At 65.7% G+C, this 18,645-nt stretch overlaps 1 protein-coding gene across 1 annotated transcript; it reads left to right on the top strand.

Moving 5' to 3' along the window:
- Positions 1–681: 681 nt before the first annotated feature.
- BESB_072950 (uncharacterized protein) lies at positions 682–17,918 on the top strand (the record flags this gene model as incomplete). Its single annotated transcript, XM_029365668.1, has 10 exons — positions 682–1,308; positions 1,506–4,361; positions 4,640–5,129; positions 5,543–7,108; positions 7,435–8,004; positions 8,504–9,249; positions 9,783–11,660; positions 11,956–12,338; positions 12,804–13,591; positions 13,987–17,918. 10 exons carry the CDS (start codon positions 682–684, stop codon positions 17,916–17,918), a joined length of 13,836 nt encoding a protein of 4,611 aa, XP_029218152.1.
- Between the last annotated feature and the right edge of the window lie 727 nt (positions 17,919–18,645).

Below are 18,645 nucleotides of genomic sequence, written 5' to 3'. Positions count from 1 at the left end.
AGCTGTTGCTTGTTCTGTGTAGTTTGGTTGATTTTTGTGCTGCCGACCTTCTTTCTTACTTGCTTCGTTTCCTGCGTTCCTCTATTGGCTGCTTTGCTGTCGCGGAGACAGGTGTTTCCCCGCCACAGCGTTGGCGCAATGCCTTTTACCTCGAGCAACTATGACGTTTCCCCGCGTTTTGTAGAGCAACTCTCGTGTCTCCTCCGCCTTCTTCTCCTTACTCCCAGTTTTCCCGTCGGCTGGTAAAAGACGTCGCCGTCTTCCACACTAGTAGCTGCAGACCCGGGCGTTGACTCGGACCTTGCCTTTGCCGGCTGAAACGCCGATTCTCGTCTTTCGCTCCAGCAGACCGCTGCAGCAACTCCATACTTTGTCTCCCTTCTCACCGCGTAGAGTGGCTCACGGACTATTTTGCTAGCCAAGGGCAGTTCGTTCTGCTCCACAGTCTATTTGTTCTTTTTTAGGGGGGCGAAGCGCAGGCTCTTCCGCGTGGTCTCACCGGCCTTTATGCCTCTCGTCTCGGTGAGTCGCTGTTGCGGTCCTTCGTTTCCTGTCGATTTCTCAGCGAGAGCTCGCGGGCCTTTTCACTGGCGAGCAGAGGCACCGCATGCTGGCTACATAGAGCTTGAGACTGTCCCTCTTCTTTCGGCATCCAGAGGCGTTTCTCACCTGTCTCTTGCGATGCTTCCGCTGGAGCCACCCGGCGGCCGGGGATTCGCCGGAGGCGGAGGGGACGAGAAGAGCGACGACGACCTCTGCGGGAGCGACGGCGCCTTCGCGTTCGTCTCCCCGCCCAAGACATGCGACCCCCGCACACATCCAGGTCGGCGCAGCAGCGGGGGTTTGAGTTTTTTCGCTGGCTGTGAGCGCGCGGACGACACATTGCGAGCCCTGGCGGCCTCCTCGTCCTACGTCTCGCCGCTCGCCTGTTCGCTTCCACTCGACCTGGAGGAGGCCGGCGGGGGCCAGGGAGACCGCCCAGCGAGAAAAGAAGGCGAGGCGGGGGCAGGAGCGCCGTTGTCTCAGAGCGAGCCCGAGCGCGGGGATGCCGCTCTGTCGCAGCTTCCTGCAGCGGGCAGATCCGGTTTCCAGCCCGGAGGCGCTTCCTTCGCGTACCCGCTTTCCTCTCCTGCCTACCTTCCGCTGTCTTCCCACGGACACGCGCCCCCTCAGTACTCGTCGCCTCTCTGCTACCCGTCGGCCTCGCCGTGCGGCTCCTCTCTGTCCTCCTGCGCCTCTGCGCCATCCGCCCATCCTCCGGCGCCACTGGCGTCTCCGGGAGGCGACAGCGCGGGCGTGTTATACGCCGTAAGTCCCTTGCCCGCCCCGTCGCCTTGCCCCCCGTTGACCCGCTCTCGCCTCCTCCCTGCGGGCCTCCGCCCCCCTTCTGGTCTGCAGCCCCGCCTGCCCCAGTCGCAGGCGCGAGCGCGATGGAGGGCCCGAGAGAGGGGGTCTTCCCTGCCGGCGGAGGATCGCCTGGAGGCCCTGCTGCGGGTTTGCCGCAGGTGCCCGATGGCTCATCAACCTCCGCAGCGCCTCCAACTGCTTGGTCGGCTTGTGGAGGCGGCGCGCCCTCGGCGCCCCTGTCTCCGGGAGAGCCAGGCCTCGCGCAGAGGTTCCTCTCACACAGCGTTCAGCCACTTCCGTGTGGGGCGTCACCGTTTCCTTTCTCGGCTTCTGCGTCCCCCAACGTCCCCCTGCAGGCGCTTCCCGGCGAGATGGCTCACTCAGGGTACGCCAGGCAGTATTCGGCCTCGGCGGCCTTCCCCCCTGCCCAGGCTCCATCCCAGCCGTGCGACACACCGCCTCCGGCGTTTTTCCAGCAGCCACTCAGGTTGTCTGCACCCGCAACGGGATCTGTTCCCTGCGCGCCGTCGTTTCCTGCTGAGTCGCCTGCGTGCGCATCTGCCTCCTCCGGTCCTCTGCCTGGGGCGCCGTGCACCTTTTTCTCTGCGCCGTCGTCTCCACCCCCCTCCTCGGTGGCTGCGGGAGCTTGCTCGCCGCCGCCTCCGTCGTCGTCTTCCTCTTCTGTCTCCTGCTGTTCGACCCCGTCGGCGCGCTCGGCCGCGCGTTCACCGGCCCGTTCGGGCGCGGACGTGGAGCCCAAGGCGCCGGGTGGGGCGGTGGCCGATGGCGCCCTGCTGAGCGGGGAGGCAGGCGTTCGCGGAGGGCACCTTGCGGGCAGCCGCGAAGCCGCAGGGGCGAGCTGGCCCGCGGCCGGGGGTGCCACCCCCACCAGGAACGTCCGGAGGCCCAGGAGAGAAGATGCCCGACGGGACGAATCGCCACCGAGGCCGAGAGGCCTGCGGATCGCCTCCCGCTTCCCTGGCGCCCTGGCTGTTTTGCCTGATGCGGCTCACGCGTTGCGGCTCCCCGTCCCCTGCGCCAGAGGGCCCCGCGAGGAGACAGACGACGGAGGCGAGCGAGAATGCAAGCCAGAGGAGGAGGAGGCGCCAGCGAGGAAGGAGGACCCGCCAGGCCCGCGGGGCGAGGCTGCTTCTTCTTTCTCCTCGATGCTTCTTTACCTTGCCGCGGAGAGACTGGTGGCAGAGGGGGAAAACGAGCTCTCCTCTGCGGTGTATCGGCATCTGGTCAAATCGCGGCAGAAGGCAGCTGCCCAACAACTCCCGTCATGCCACAACTGGCAGGGAGAAGTTCGTCTTTTGACTCCCGCAGAAAGCTCCATGGTGCTTCCACGACCTGTGCGACCCCCAGCGCAGCGCTGGAGTCTAACGACGCCGGGATCCGCAGGCCGAGGGCTGGACGGCGAAGAAGCCGGGGCCGAAGGGGACAGGAGGCGCAGGATGGAACAAAGCACCACAGGCCGGGAGACTGCGGGGGCGGAGAGGCTTACGCGGCGAGCGCCCGCGTCTGCGGCGGCCTCCAGCTGCGAAAGCCCGGGCCTCAGGCAGGAGTTCCAGGTCTTCATGTCGGACCTCATTTTTCTTCTCTCCTCGCGGATGTCGGGTCAACTTTCTGTCGAGGACTTTCTGCGCCACTCGTGGCCGCCCAACCTCGCTCTTCTGGCCACGACGGTCGAGAGGCCCAGGAGCCTCGGCGGTGTCGCGACGGGTGCAAGAAGCTCCGAAGACCTCTCGCTGGCGGCGCCTCAAGGGCCGTCGTTCTCGTCGCCGCAACTCCATCTCCTAAGGTGCCGTGCCACGCCGTTTTCTCCAGTTTCCTCGCATTCTTGGACCAGTTCGCCAGGCCCGCTGTTTTCCTTCAGCCGTAATCTTTTTCTGCTTCATCGATCCGGGCGTTTCTCGCGGGCCCTGTCCCTCCCCCCTCGCGCCGCCTTTCCGTCCTGCTCGGACTGCTGCACGCTGTCCTCAGGCTTTATTCTTACTAGCGCAGCGCATGCGTTTTCGCCGTCCGCCTCACCCCTCCTCATGTCGGCCTCGCTTGTGAAAAATGGCGCCGTCCTTGGCGCTATGCCGCGCGGCGTCGCGCCAGCCGCGGCGGCCGCGTTCGCCTCGGGCGCTGGGACGCAGGCCGCTGCCCCGACCGCGGTCGCGGCGGGCCCGTGGCTCGCCTGGAGTCGCCGAGTCAAGCGGGTGGCCAACATTTGGGGACACCAGATCTCGCACGAAGAGCTCTTGAGCGGCGAGCGTCCGGCCTTGGACAACCAATTTCAGATCGGCCTCGTCCGCGAGCCAGCCGCGGTCTACGTGGTGCGCTACGACGCCACGGGCTCAGTGATTCTGACGGGAGGCGACGACGGCCTGGTGAAGGTCTGGGACGCGGCGACCGGGCAGCTGATCTACGCGCTGATCAAGCACCAGGGGGACATCACAGACATCGACTTGCATCCGAACAACAGCCTCCTCCTTTCGGGCTGCGGAAAGGGCGAAGTTCGGCTCTGGCGCATCCTGCCGGCGGGGTGGATTCCGGTCTGCGCGGTGCTTGTCCCTGAGAGAGTCGCTTGGGCGCGGTTCCTTGCCGCGCGCCGTCGCGCCGGCCGCGGCGATCGCAGTTACGGCCCCCGAGCAGCGTTCTCAGAGCAGGAACAGGTCCGCGGAAGGGAGGAGGGAGATTCAACGCGGCTGTGGCGAGGCGGCCACCAGAGAGCGCAGGGAGGGGCGCCGGCAGGCGGGATGGACAGCGAGGAGACAGACGCCCTTGCGGCCGTGACGAAGCGGGGCGAGGGCGCAGAAGAGCGGGAAGGAGCCGATGATGATGACGACGACCCTGTGTCCCTCGTCATTGTGGGATGCGATGACCGAAAAATCCGATTCTACGATCTCCGCGCCCTTCTGGAAACGCCTCCTCTCGGGGGCCCCGGCGGAAGGAGCCCGGTGTTGCCACTTTTGGAAGCCGAGTGGGGCACGTCCCTCCTGCCGCGGGCGATGGATCTGAGCAAGGTAAGAAATCAGGAGACGGTGTGGAACGCAGAGGGCTTTTTCAAAGAGTCACACTCTCAACCCGTGCGGCGCATGGTAATCATATTACACAGACGACGCCGGAGGTGGAACGCGTGATTGGTTGGATCGCCCTCGGCCCTGGGTTTCGTGATATAAGCCTAGCATACGCGTCGCGGCCACGCGACGCAGATACAGCCTTTGATCGACGGGTGTCACTGCATTTTTGCGCCCTTATTCGTGTCTTTCTTGTCGCGCGCTTCTCATCCTGCGCTCCTCAGGTCCCATTGGATGCGTCGGGCTCCTTCCTCTTGGCTCTCGGCTTGGAAGCCCCCGAGCCGGGCGGCGACTCGCCGGGGAGTCCGCAGCACGCCGCCACCGCGCCCCCGACCTCTTCTCCCAGCGTGTTGACCTGCTCGCTGCTGGCCAGTGGAGGCGCGACAGGCCCGAGCGACGGGGGCGTTCACACGCGGTCGGCGTCTCCGCCGGCGTCTTCTGCGTACCGCGCGCTGGTAGTCAGGACACCGTCGGCGGCTCAGCTTCGGGCCCTGCGGCGCCTCCGCCGCGAAGAGGAAGAAAGAGATCGCCTGGAGAGACGGCGGCGAGACGGCGAGAAGCTCCTCGGCGTCGAGGCGCGTAAGGGTCCGGAAGAGGGGACGGGGGACAGGGACGACGGGAGGCGAAGGACGCGCTTCGGCGGCGACGCAAGAGCCGGCAAGGCCGATAACGATAAACACGCGCAGCCGGGGCTGCTCTTCGCTGACCTCACACGTAAGCTGACAAAGGCTTCAGCAAAGCCGACGCGACGCACAGGAAAACGGTCTTAGCGACAGTCATGGCCTGAAGTCCCGTCGCCTCCGCGGCGAGATCGCGGCAAGGGGGGCGAGGGTGGCGAGGCGGGCGAGTGTCCTTTCCAGTAGCCACACACCGTGGTTCAGTCAGCGATGAGGTCGCGAGGCCAGGCCGCAGGTTCAAGCTCCTAGGACTAGGAAGCAAGAGGAATAAGAGGAAAGTCATTCGAAGCCTTGCAGGCGGCGCAGCAAACACGTTCCGCGCCGCGAGTTCTCGTGGATGCGTACCTTTCTGGCCGCATCCTCTCGACTAAGGGCGAGGCCCTGCGATGTGTATCACTGTGTTTTAGTCACACGTCTCCTTTCGCTGTGACTGCTGTATCGCGTTTTCAGCGTCCCACTGCGCCTTCCCGGATGTGTGCTTTGCGTGGCACTCTGCGGACCTCGTGACTGGAGGCGACGACGGAAACGTGTTTCTCTGGTCGTTTTCCTCTCTCGCGGCCGCGTCGTCTCCGCCGTCTGCATCTCCGTACGCTTCCCGGCTTCGATCTTCGTCCTCTGCCTCGTCTGCGTGGCCAGCGGGGCGACGGGGGTTCGCCGGCGAGCTCGCATCCGCGAACACGCCCTCGAAGTTTTTCCTGCTTTCGCTGAGTATTCAGCGGCTTCTGGAGGGTCGCTACCTTCCAGGGAGCTCTGCGCGCGCGCGACCGTCGTCGCCCCTCTTCCCCTTCTCGCCTGTCTCCCTCGGCGACGGCGCGTGCTCGTCGGCGAGTGCCTTTCCGCTTCTGCAGGCTTCCTCGGGCGGGAGTCGCCCGCAGAGTGGCTCCGCCGGGGGCAGCGGAGGGGCGGTCCCTGCGCCGACCTCCTCGCCGGCCTCCTCGCAGGCCCATTCTTCGCACAGATACGGCTCCGGCGGTCGCGGCGGTTGGGGGGCGGGCGGAAGGAGCCAGCACGGGCGCGGCGGGGGCGGCGGGGGCTCAGGTCGGCACTCGTCGTCCTCCTCGATTTCTTCCTCGTCGTCAGAGGGCTCTGGCAGTTCTGACTCGGACGAGGGGGCGGAAGGAGAGGCCGCTGGAGGCAGCCGCTGCGGGCGGCGCGGCAGACCGCCCTGTCGCCCTCCGCGGTTCGTGCGAGGCGGCGCCGGCGGCCGAGAGGGGGGGCCTGCGGCGGGCGCGGCTGCTGGGTCGTCTGGCGGCTTTGAGGACAAAGATATCCTCGCGGCAGGCGTGGGCGACAGTCCGCGGCACGCCGCAGACGCCTCAGGGGTTCGGTACAACCTCCTGGCGCTGGCCTTCACGTGCGACGACTCGCTCGTCTGCGTCGCCGATGCGGTCTCGCGCAAAACGTCAAAGGCCCGCATGGAGACGCTGAAGCCGCTTGACCAGTCGCTGTCTATCTTTCCCTCGCCGCCCGCGGTCTCGGTCGCGGCGCCGGGCGCGCGGCTGCCGCCCCCGAGGCCCAAAACGTGCCGCGTGGGCGCGCTGAGTTTCCAGGGCGTCACCGAGGGCCTCGTGTCGCAGCTGAAGCCCCATCCGGTCTCACCTGTGCTCATGGTGTGCTCCACTTTCCGCGGCGAAATTCTTCTGCTGGACATGTCTGAGGCCCGCGCACGAGCCAGAGCCGGCTTAGGCGGCGGCGTCGTCCACTCCCCGCGCGCGGCGTGGGGGGAGCCCGCGGGGCGAGCGAGCGCAGGAGGGAGAGCCGCGTCTTCCTCTCCGTGCGGCGAAGAAGACGCCGACGGCTGGGGCTCTGCTCAGCCGGCCTCTGAGTGGGAGGAAGCGGGGGGCAGTGAAGAAGAAGAGAAGCAGGCGCTGCCCTGGCACTGGGAAGGCGGATGTGTGGTCCTGCGCAAGCTGCGACTGGGCTCGCAGTGCAGCTGGCTCGACTTGGCCTGGGCGCCGAACGGGCTTCAGTTTGCGGGAACCCATCGCCTAGGCTGCCTGTCGATCTTTGCAGACGGTAAGAGACGCAGAGACAGCCATCGAGGCCTGCGGCGACGCCGCGCTGGTCTTAAACCAGCGCTTCCAGAGCGTGCTTGCCCTGCCTCGGTATCCCCTTTTGCACCGAGGTGCCTGTTCACACCCTTCTTTCATCTCTCTTTCCCCGCTCCCCCCCCCGCCCCCCCCCCCCCCCCCCCCCGTGGGCTTCTGAGTTGCGGCCTTTCTGTGCCGCTGCAGTTATATCTCCGTGCGTCGCGCGTCGCCGGACACTTGGTTGACCCTTTAACCTTTTTCGGTATATCCTGTGTTGCGTCTTCTGTCCCGGGCTGTGCTTCGGTTGTGCAGGCTCGTCGCCTCTGTTTGAGGTGACTCTCTTTGAGCAGTTTCTGTCGAGTGAGTACCGCGACACGCACCGCGACTCCGACTCGCTGCTTCTGACCGACGCAGGGACGCGCCAGGCGCCTCATCTTTTGTCTCGCGGCATTCTGATGGACGCGGCTCGCCAGCCGTATCCGCTTCACGTCCAGCCCGCGTCGCTGGTCCTGCCCTTCCTCAGTGTGGGGTGCCGAAACGCGCATCTGCACATGTGCATGCGCTGTCTCCGGCGGCGGCTCCCGGGGGCGCTGCGGAGCGACGCGGCCCTCTTCTTGAAGAAAATGTATTGCAGAGAGAAGGCCAGCGGGAACGCCTCGGCGTTCGCCAGTCTCCTAATCTCGCCGTGTCCGTGCTGCCCGAGCTCCGAGAAGGCCTGGCAGTTCGCGGACCCCTCCAAGTGTCCCTTCTGCTACGGAGACAGTTCGGTCGGCGCCGCGGCGCCCGACGGCACCCGAGAACTCGGCGACGCTCAGGGCGGCCCTGCGGGCCGCGGGCGGCGAGCGGAGACCGACGGGGGGGGCTCGGGGCAGCGAGGCGAATGTTGGCGGGAGGAGACGGCAGCCGCAGGAGAGCTGGCGCCGAGGGCGAGAGGGAGAGGAGACTCAGGCGACTGGAGGGACGCCTAGCAGCAGCGCTGGCCGCTGGAGATGGGGACACTGACGAATTGGGATGGGCGGACGAGCAAGACGGTAAGCCTCGCGAACACGGCGTGGAGAGAGTGTGTGTGAAAAAACTCCGAGGAATTCCTTTACCGAATCGACGAATCCACTCGATTTCCTGCCAGTGTATTCCGGCTTGGCTGCAAAAGAGCCCTGCGGCCCCAGACCCGCTGCAGCTGCGCGGGCACCCCCAAGCGGTTTGAGTCCGGCGGATGTCAGGTCGCGGGTCGGGCGGCTCCAGGATTGGTGTTTTCTATGCAGACTTTTTTTCGCCTATCATCTGATTTTACACGTTTTACAGGAGTCCCTGCGCGTACGTGTTCCTCTGAGAGTCGCCTTGTACTCGCGTGTGGACTTTGCTTGCTTTCTGCTTTCTGCAGCGCGCACTGCGTTTCGCCTCTGGCAGTGCCTGCCGCCCACTTCGGATCTGGCCTCTCGGCTAGAGAGTCTCCTTCGCCGCCGCGTTCGGCGCCGGGCGATCCATCTTCTGCGCTCTTCGCAGCAACGCAAAGTCGAAGACCTCTCGGACCTGTCCCCTGCGCCTGCGGTGGCCGCGGGCGTCGCCGCGGCGGATTCTTCCGCCCCCTCTGCTTGCCCGGCTTCTCCCGCGCAGGCGGAGGCGCCAAGAGGCGGCGCGCGAGAGACTGTGGAAGCGCCTCAGGGCACCGAAGTGCCCGAGCGAGTGACCGACGCGAAGCCAGTCGGAGACAGGGACGCGGGGAACTGCGGCGGGGCTGCAGACGCCGCCAGAGAGGGCAGGGGAGACCCAAGCGAGACGCAGGTCGCCGAGGAACGGGCACTGGAAGACGGGCAGCACGGTGTTGATTCCGGGGACCAGCAAGCGGAGCGGAAGCGACAAGGAGTGGACGAAGGGCGCAGTCGGGCGAGGGGCGAGCTGGCCGCAGGCGTACCGCTGAGGAGAGACGAAGACAACCTTCTCAGCGACGAGGAAGGAGACATGCACGCGAGCTTGCAAGGCGCTCCATGGGTTGAGGAAAGTGACCGGCAGCCAGAACGACACGAAGGCGGCAGGCCTGGAGGCCGCGCCTACTCCGCCACAAGCGACGTCGCAGTCAGCAACGAGGCCCGGCGCCTGGCGATTCTCCATAGACATCGACTTGAGCATGTAGGCAGGAAACGCCGACGCGATACAGGAAGGAACGCTCATGCTGGGAGTGGTGGGATCTCCGCGGCAACTGATAGACCCTGGACCAGCGCACGCGTCTCTCTGACTGGTTGATGCCTTGAATAAAAAACGCCTCCTGAGTGTCGATGTGTAGCGGCGCTGGGATTTCGTTTCGCGACACTGACATCTGCGAGGGCGCCGGTGCTTGATGCCGACCTACAGAGCGCCCTGTCGCTGCGACGGGCGACCTGAGCGATGACCGAAATGCCGGGGTCGGTGCATGGAACTTGGGACTTTGCACGTTCTCTCCGTTGCAAAATTCTTTCATCTTGTAGTTCTACGTGAAGCGCGACTCACGCTGGGCGCTACCGCTCGCTGTGCACGCTACTCGGCGACCCTCCCTGGCACCTGCGCACTGCCCCCCCCCCCTGCTGGTCTGCGTGCTTTCGGGCTACGCTACGCGTGGTCTCTGTCGGATCTATGCACCTGTGTCGCTGCGCTGTGGGCTCTTGCTGCCGCTGGTTTCTCTGCAGCACTGCATTTGGAAGCTTCAGCGCTCCAGCAGCCGAGGCAACATCCTCATCTTGCGGACTTTCGTGGCGTCGCTCCTCCAGGGCCGACGCATGCCCGTGGCTCTGGTTCGCCCACCGCTGGAAGACGAGGCGTGGCTGACGCAGGTGAACGCCTTTTCGTCCTTCTCGTCCCCGCCGCCGCAGACCGCGCGCCAAGCCTGGGGCTCCGCACGCGCCCTCGGGGGCGACTCCGGCGCCTCCTCGTCGCGGGTGTCTCCGCCCCCGCGGCGGGGGGCGGCATCGAGGCGTGTGCGAGACAGGGACGATAGCGAGCGCGAGAGTGACAGCGATTTCGAGTTACACGACGATGAGCATGCGGAAGGGTCACATCGTGCTCTTCCCTCCGGTTCTTTGCAGAGGGGGGGGACGACAGGGGCCTGGGGCTCGAGCGGTGGCGTCTCCGGCGCGGGAGGGGCGGTGTCGAGATCGGGACGCGTTGTGGGGTTTCAAGATCTTCACCAGCGCGCCGGGGGCGAGCACAGCTCGCCACCAGCGTCGTCGTCGACTCGCCTCTCGTCACGTATTGCGCTCCGCCGAGGCGTCGCGGACTTCCAGTCCCTTTCCTCGCCCATTTTGTCGGGGTCCGCAGGCCGCGCGGGCGGCGGCGTCCCTGGGGCGGTCGCGTCGGGACGCGGTAGCCGACGCCGAGGCTCCCGGTGGCGGCTGATGCCAGACGAGGGCTGGAGCAGCGAGGGCTCGAGCGACGACGCCGACGACGGCAGGCGAGGAGACGAGGCTGAGCGCGATCGACGCGCAGGGCGACGGTCTTGCAGGCTGGCTGGCGAGTCAACGGTGAACCCGATCGCGATGCTTCAGGATCCTACGCTGCCGGCGAACGTTCAGCGCGTCCTGCGTCAGCTTCTCGACGACGACGACCTGAAGCAGCTGCGCCAGCAGGAGCGACAGAGCCAGAAGGAGAAGCAGGCGCGCGAGAAGAAGAAGCACGCGGCCCGGGGGGGTCCTGGAGGCTCCGCAGGAACGGACGACGACGAGGAGGCCGAAGGCCTCTGGGGCGAGCTGCCGGTCGACCGCATCGACGCAGAGGGCAGGGAGCAGCACCTGCTCTGCCTGGCGAGTTTGCTCAAGCCCGAGAGGGAGGCAGCGGCAGCGACCTTGGAGGCGCAGTGGGTCAGTACCGGTCACGTGAAGCCAGCAGGAGAAGCGAGCCAAGCCGCTGAAATGGCAGAGCCTCGCGGCGCGGCTGGAAGCCCCTCCCCCCATGGCTGCTCTTCTCAGCCCTCGCCGTTGGCAGAACTGGGTTCGACTTCCTCTCTCGTGCCTACAGGCGTTCGCCGCTCGGAGCGCACCCAGGCATCCTCATCCTGGGCGTCGTCCGCCTCGGCGTCTCCCTCTGTCTCTTCTTCTTCCTCGACTGCGGCGCAGAGGTCGCCGAGCGACGCGCCCGCGCCGCTGGAAGACTGCACGCTGTGCGGCGTCGCGCACCGCTGCAAGCTCTGTGGCCTCGGCGCGAGCTCGTTGGCGGTGCCAGACTGGCGCTTCATCAACACGCTCGAGGACTTTGACGAAGCTGGTCACGCGGAGGAAGACAAGAAAGCCTACCACAGCCGACTCCTCGCGGGCGAAGCGCCGCCCAGCTCCGTGTTGCATCTGCCGCTCGGCGAGCTCGTTGGGCCTTTCTTTCTCGCCTCGCTCGGCGCCCACAGAGACGGGTCGGGGGCCAGCAGCGCCCGCGGCGAGCCGAGACGCAGGGGCCCGCGAGGGGACGAAAAAGAGAGGGAAATGGAAGAGCTGGCGGGCGTCTGGGTTCACACGCGGTGCCTCATGGCGGTCAGCGAACTGGACGTCGACTGCCACGCCCGCGGCTTCAACAACCTCAAGGTAGGCTCCCGGTCAAAGACCGCGAGATCCGGTGGCGAGAGAAGATCCTGCCAGCGAGAGACACGAGGCGGGGGCGGGGGGGGGGGGGGGGGAGGGGGGAAAGGAGGGGGACGATTTGGCCGCCACGTGCGCGAGCGCATGCGGAGGCGCGGGCTCCAGAGAGAGGCAGACACGCAAGGCAAGACGGAGTCGCTGCCGAATGACGCCCCGCCACGCGTCAGGTCGGGTTTGCCCGTTTGTCACACACAGGTCTTCTTGACTTTCTCTGCGTCTTGTTTTTGTGTGTGCCTCTCAGATGCGGGTTGAGGAAGCGCGGAGCCATACGTGCTCATTTTGCAGCACGAGAGGCCCGACAGTGCAGTGCACTTTCTGTCCGCGGACGTTTCACTACCCCTGTTCGCTGAAATCATATCTTGCCTCTGGGCTGACTGCTCACCAACTCGGGTTTCCTGCGTCAACGGCGTCGTTCGCGCTCCCCGCGAGCGCGGTGGCGCTGCCCGCCTCGTCGTTCTCGTCCTACCTGTCGATCGCGTTCAGCTCCACGTCCCTCGTGGGAGACTCGCCGGCGATGCGCGAGGCACGCGTGGCAGCCTTCCTCGCTGCCGGCAAACTCCAACCTCTGCAGCGAACGCGGTGCCTGCCAGATCCGCTCTACTACGGGCGATATGTGTGTTTCTGGTAAGCCCCACGAACTCACGCGATCTCAGATTTCCTAGTACCTTTTGTGAACTCTTGTGGTCGATCATAAGTTCTTTTAAAAAACTTTTTTAGATGTTTCCCCACTCGGAAATTCTATTTTAACATCTTCATAAAATCCCGTCGGCTGGGGGTTCAGTGCCTTGCCAATCGCTTAGTTTCCCTGGAGCGCATCTGCGGACTTGGCGCCCTCCTGCGTTGCCGCAGATTGCCTGTGGGGGGGAGGGGGGAGTTCGCAGGACTCTCTGGGTTGCTCGTTCTTCTGCGTTTTTTGACTTCTCTTCCGACTCTTCTCAGCGTAGTTGGCTGCTGGACTGCATGGCGTGCACCCTCGTCTGCCTGCCCCTGTTGATTGCTTCCAAAACGCTCGCCGTTCCTGAGAGTTGTCTGTTTGTTCGTCCCTATCTCCCCTGTTTCCCGTGCACTGGCGGTGTTTCGCTCCCGCAGGTGTCGCAAGTCGCGTCAGATGAAGACGCTCCTTTCTTACCTGACTGGCGAAGTTTTTCTGTCCGCGCGCAGTCGTGAGTGGCTCACGGTCTCGCATCGTTGCCCGGCGGGCTTCATTTCTGCGTCGAATCCTCCGCTCGTCTCCGCGTCTGCTGACCCGCCGCGCGCTTCCCCTTCTCCCCCCTACTCGTGCTGCGCCTCCTCGTCGCTCTGTCGCGTCCTGCCGCTGCCGCCGGTCGGCAGCTTCGCCCCGAAGCCGAAGGCGCCCGAGAGAGGGGGACGCCGGGGCCGCGGGGCGCTGCAGAGCCCTGGGGAGCAAGAAGCGAGACACGGGGCGCCGGAGGCGGCGTGCGATCGCACTGGCGAGCCTCTTTCGGCGGCAGAGTCTCACAAGGACGAAACGATGCGTGCGGGTCAAACCGAGAAAGCGGAGGTGCAGCCAGAGTCGCAGGGCGACCAGCCGACTCCAAGCGAGACGGCGAAGGACCATGGCGAAGCAGCAGGTGGCGGGAGGGTTTCCGGTCTCCGTTTCTCGAGAAGCGAGATTGAGGAGCACGGAGGCGAGACAGAGGCGCTGCTCGACTCCGTCACGCTTCCGCCTGAAGACGAGTTGCCCTGCTGCTTCACGAGTGTCGGCGTTTACGTCCCGCAGCTGGGAGACGTTCTTCGGTACTTTCCTCATCTGCACCAAAATCCTGTTCTTCCCCACGACCGCGTGCAGCTGTGGCAGCCCGAGATCTTCCTCCCCTGCGATGTGCTGGTCACCAACATCAGCTACGAGTTTCCAGGTGCGGCGCACACGTCTCTCGTCTGTGGCAGACTGCGTTTACCCCCCCTCCGTCGCGCCTTTCTTCCTTTCTCTACTCGATCGCGTGGTCGTTCCCCTTCCTTGCCGGCGGGCTCTTGAGCCGTCCTTTGTCCGCTGCCGTCTCTCGGTCCTCAGTCTGAGCTGCCCCCTTGTGATTCTCCGCGGGGCCGTCAGCAGGCTCCCCCCCCCTCCCTCCCCGTTAACGGCGTCGTGTCTCTTTTCCGGTGGTGGGGTTGCCTCCGCCGCGGGGTGTCTCATTCTCGTCCCCTTTCTGTTGCTTCACAAACCGCATTTCAGTCTCCTGCACCCGACCTCACCCAGATGTTTTGCGTGCGTTTCGTTTCTGTGTGTCGCTCGATGCGTGTGTGCGGTCAGGCCTGCCGGTCGACGAAGAGCCCGTTGCGGTTTTCGCGGTGCTGGAGCTCTCGGTCGTTCGTCCCGAGTGTCTGTACGGCCGCCGCTTCGAAGTCCACTTCGCGCCTTCGCTGGATGGAGAGGCAGACTATCTCGTTCCACTCCTCGACGTCAACAGAGGCCTTCTGCGTCTCGCGCAGCTCCGCGAAGGCGAAGACTGCCGCGCATACATGGACGGGAAGTTCTACACTGCGCGCGTGGAGCACATCAAGCGGGGCCCTCCAGCGCTCCTCAAAGAGGCTCTCTGCGGAAAGAAACCCGCGCCCACGGACTCCGCCACTGCGGCCCTCGAGTCTGTGCTGCCGCCTCAGCCGCTGGGAGACGCGGATGCAGCGAGGCCACACCCTTCGCTCTTGGCGGCTGCAGCTTCCGCCGTGCGGGTGGTGGCGGGCCCCAAGGCAGGTGAGGCCAGACCGTTCGCGAAGGACGAGGCGGCTGGAGACAGGGGCGGGGCGGCTTTACCTGCGGCGGCGTCCTCAGGCGTCGCGGCGTCGAATCCCGCGACGACGGCTGCTCAGGACGGCGGGCGCGAGGTCTCTGCGTCGTCGAGCTCGGGCTCAGAGGCGAGCGCGGGGAGGGCGGGGAGGGTAGACGGCGCCCCACAAGGCGAGGATGGCGGCGAAGAGCACGCGGGAGGGCTGCTCGAAGGCGCCGAGGCCCGCGCGCCGGCTGTCGATGGAGCGCTGGCGGTTCAAGCCGCTCTGGCGCCCTGCGACTGGCCAGTTTTCCCGACGCCGGGCGTGGTGAACTGCGCGCGGCTCCTCCGCCTCGGCGGCGAGAAGATGACGGCGCGCGTGCTGCAGGAGCTTGGAGACAAAGCCCACTCCTCGCGCCTCGGCGCTGCCTTCTTCGCGGAGCGAACCCAGGAGATGGGTCGGTGGAGCCAGATCGCGGGCCTCGGCCTCGAGGCCATCCGCGTCCACTACTACAACGAGGAGGAAGAGGCGCGCCTCAAAGGCGCGTCCCCCCCGACGGCTGCAACGGGCTCCGGCGAGGGGAGCCGCAGCCGAGGGGCGGAGGCGGGCGCCAGAGGAAAGGGGGCGTCGGCAACTCCGCTCGGCGAGAGCGAAGGCGCCGACGACCAGGAGCAGTGGCTGAACGCCTGGGAGGTCGATTTCGCCTTGGGCGCGCGAGACACCTTGCACGCAACGCTGCAGCGTCAGCTGCAGGAGGCTGAGTTCCCCCGCGCGCGCCAGCTGGAGCTGTTTGCGGCGCTCGACGCACTCATGCTCATGGAGGACGACGAGGGGGAAGACGCCCGCGAGAGCTCCAAGCGGGGGGCGGCACGGCGGCGCGCCGAGAGAGGCGCGGGGCGGAGGAGACGGGGGCGGTCGCGGAGACGCAGGCAGGCTGCGGAGGACGCGGACGCAGGAGGTGAGGAGGACGAGGACGAGGGTGGAGAGATGCACGAGCGAGAGAGAAGCGAGGGCAAAGACGAGGGCGACGAGGAGGCGTCCACGGCGGCACTGCAGAGCGGAGACACGTCTGCGGCGGCAGGATCTCCCGTGTTTGAGTTGTTCATCGACCCCATCGCGACGATCGGCGACACGCGAGGCGCGCGCCGGGCGGCACCTTCGTGGCTCGAGCGATACTGGAAGGAAGTGCCGCTCCCCATCAGTTTGTCCCTGATCCGCGAGCGCCTGTGGAACGGGTACTATCGGCGCGAACCTGCTCTTCACTTTGACTTCCACCTTCTCCTCCACGACTGCCGACTCTTTAATCCGCCCGGTGACCCCGTTCACACACTCTCTTACCGTCTCGAAGAGGAACTTATGAGGCGCGACTTGCTCCCCAAGGCGCCGCTCACGCCGACGACAGACAAACCGTGGGGCTTTGCGCCAGGCCGGGGGCCAGAGACGCCCGGCGCGGATCCATCTCCGCAGAACCTCTTTGCGCACCTTCGCCGACACACCGAGACGCAGCTCGCACTCGCTCGAGAACTCGAAGCGCGCATCCAGCGCACCGCCGTTGAGTGGGTCGAGGAAGCTAGGGAGACTGCCGGCGCGGAGGAGGAAACGGCGGCGGCGAAGGCCGAAATGCACGCGCGACACACCTCCGGGGACGCTCCAGAGAAGCTCGAGGGGCGAGGCCGAGGAGACGAAGAGACGAGGAGAGAAGACGAACGACGACGCCAGGCGCGTCTGCGGCGATTTGAAGGGGAGGCAAGCCGTTCGGGGTCTCCGCAAGAAGTGAAGAGCTCAGCTAGATGGCGCGACGCGCCCCCCGGAGAGCGAAACGGGCTGAGGAGGTCTGATCATGCTTCAGAAGCTGCAGGAGGGAGAGCGTCTGCTGAGGACTCTACAGCCTGTCAGGCAGCACAAGCCGTGAAGCCCGATGTCACGCACGTGGCTCCATCTCACGGAGATTTCCATTCTGCTTCCGCTGTGCGCCCGACGTTGGGCACAGAAACAGCAGTGGGCGCGGGGGGTTCCAGCAGACTGACGGGAGAGGGCTCTCGAGGCGAAGCGTCTCTGCCTGAGGACGAGACGTTTGCCGCGTGCGCATCGCGGAAGCGAGCGTCACCAGAAGAGGGGGGCGAGGCGCCCACTGGGGATGAAAGCGCTTGCGACGATGTCTCCCCGGCGAACCGCACCAAGCGACCGCGAACAGTTCGAGACCCTCCCCCCTCGTCTCCTTCGTCTGCCTCCGCCTCGTCCGCTTCGTCGTTTCTCGGGGGGTTCAGAGACGTGGATGGCGTGTCTCAGGAGAGTGCGGAGTTAGGCAGAGAGGCGAGGCTGCGGGATCGGTTTTCGGCTTCTCCGCGCGACAGTTCGGCTTCAGAGAACTCTCGCGCGGCGTCGTCGTCGTGGCTCAACGGCCCCGAGGGCCTCGTGGGCGCAGGCTGCAGCGGCGCGAGGGCGAGCGGCGCGCCCGTTTTGGGGACGACGCGGAGCGGACGCGTCGTGAAGAGGAACGTCATGTTTTCAGAGGCGAGCGAGCGAGAGGAGGAAGACGAAAAGGGGCGAGGTGGCGGCGGCGGCGTTAAGGACCGTGAAAGAAGGGCCTCTAGGCACCGAGACGCAGACAGCCTCGCGACCGCCTCAGGGCGGAGCGAAAGGCCCGCAGGCAGCGTCGCGGGGGCAGGGAGGAGGGGGCGCCGAACGCGCGCGGGCGCCAGAGACGCCGAAGGGGACGAGCCGAGAGCCGGAGGCGATGACGGGGAAGACGAAGACCTTAAAAAGGTTCTCGCGCTGAGTGTGCAGACCTTCAAGGAAGAACAGGCCAGGAAGCAGAGTAAGAAGGACGGAGACGGAAATGGGGCGACCCACGCGACCATGAACCGCGAGGGCGTGGACAGCTGCACCTCTCGCGGGGCGACGCCCATCGAAGCGATGAACGGCACGAGGATCGGCACTCGAGCACACGTAGCAGAAGGCGGAGAGAGCGAGAGAGGCGTCGGCGCAGCGGTGTTCGTGGAGCCGTCGGGCCTCATGGCGTCGGAAAGCGGCCGCCTCCTTGCAGCTAGGGCGAGAGGACGGGCGCGGGGCCGGGTTAAAGGGGAAGAAGATTCGCTGGCGGAGTCGAGCGAAGACGGGGACGAGGAGGACGAAGAGGACTCGATCGACGAAGATGACGAAGAGTACAACGAGGACGAAAAGCCAGGCGCGAGGCGAGGGCAGAACAAGCCCCGGGGAGGGAGGCCGCCCCCGCGTGGTAGCCGAGGACGAGGCAGCCGGAAAACGCACCTAGGCGGCTCGCTCCGCGCGAGAAAGCGACGACGAAGCGCAGGATCCGATTCCTCGTCCTTCTTTTCTGGGTCTGACGGCGATGCGGAGGATTTATCTCCAACAGGAAGGCCCGAGCGCCGCCGTCTGGTAGCGGCCCGACCTTCCCCTGAGTCAGAGCCCGCAGGCATTCGGCGCCCGTCGCGGACGAAGAACGCGCAGCGATGATGAAGAAGAATGCAAAGCTTCAGACCAACAGGGGCCGTGAAGGTGCGCAGCGCGACAAAACTCGCGGTGCGCGGTTGAGAGTGACAGCTTTCTCATCCTTCTGTGCGTCTTTTGTTTCTGTGTGACCTTCTCCGCGGCTGGCTGAATGCGTGTGGTGCTCTGTAGAGACAGCGAAACACGTGGCGGTGTATGTGTGGATGGAGGCTGCCTGAAAAGTGCATGGCCGTTCACAAATTTTCGCGAGAGAGTTCCGCTGCTTCTCACGGCGTGCAAATTCCGAGCTGCGTTTCATTCCGCGCCTCCTTGGCCCGCACCAAGCTTGTGCGGGAGTGGAGAGAGATGTGGAGGTGGCGCTCCGGATGAGGGCGGCCCGGTATGAAAGCGAGAATCTACCTGTTTGAGGTGGTAGAAAAGGAGAAAAACACGACTGCTGACGAGTTTACCCTATCCGAAAAGCAATCGATAGATGTAGATCACCTGGACTGCGCTGGCGTACAGAAGCCCAGCACAGATTTAGCTGTCACCACGGAGACCGCAACACATCGGAAAGACCTGGCGGGTTCGCTCCCGGGAAGCGGCGCTGAAGGGCAAGCGGGGATGGTCTGGCGGATGTCCAGGGAAGTCGTCTGAGGTAGCGGTTTCCACAGACTGAACAGGTGTCCTTTCATCTCATTGTTCCCTGCGTGACAAGGCAACTACGGACAGGCTGGCAGTTCCGCTAGCGCGT

The sequence above is a fragment of the Besnoitia besnoiti genome, assembly GCF_002563875.1.
Source record: "Besnoitia besnoiti strain Bb-Ger1 chromosome Unknown contig00007, whole genome shotgun sequence".
Classification (NCBI taxonomy): domain Eukaryota; phylum Apicomplexa; class Conoidasida; order Eucoccidiorida; family Sarcocystidae; genus Besnoitia; species Besnoitia besnoiti.
This window is presented reverse-complemented; position numbering and strand designations above follow the sequence as displayed.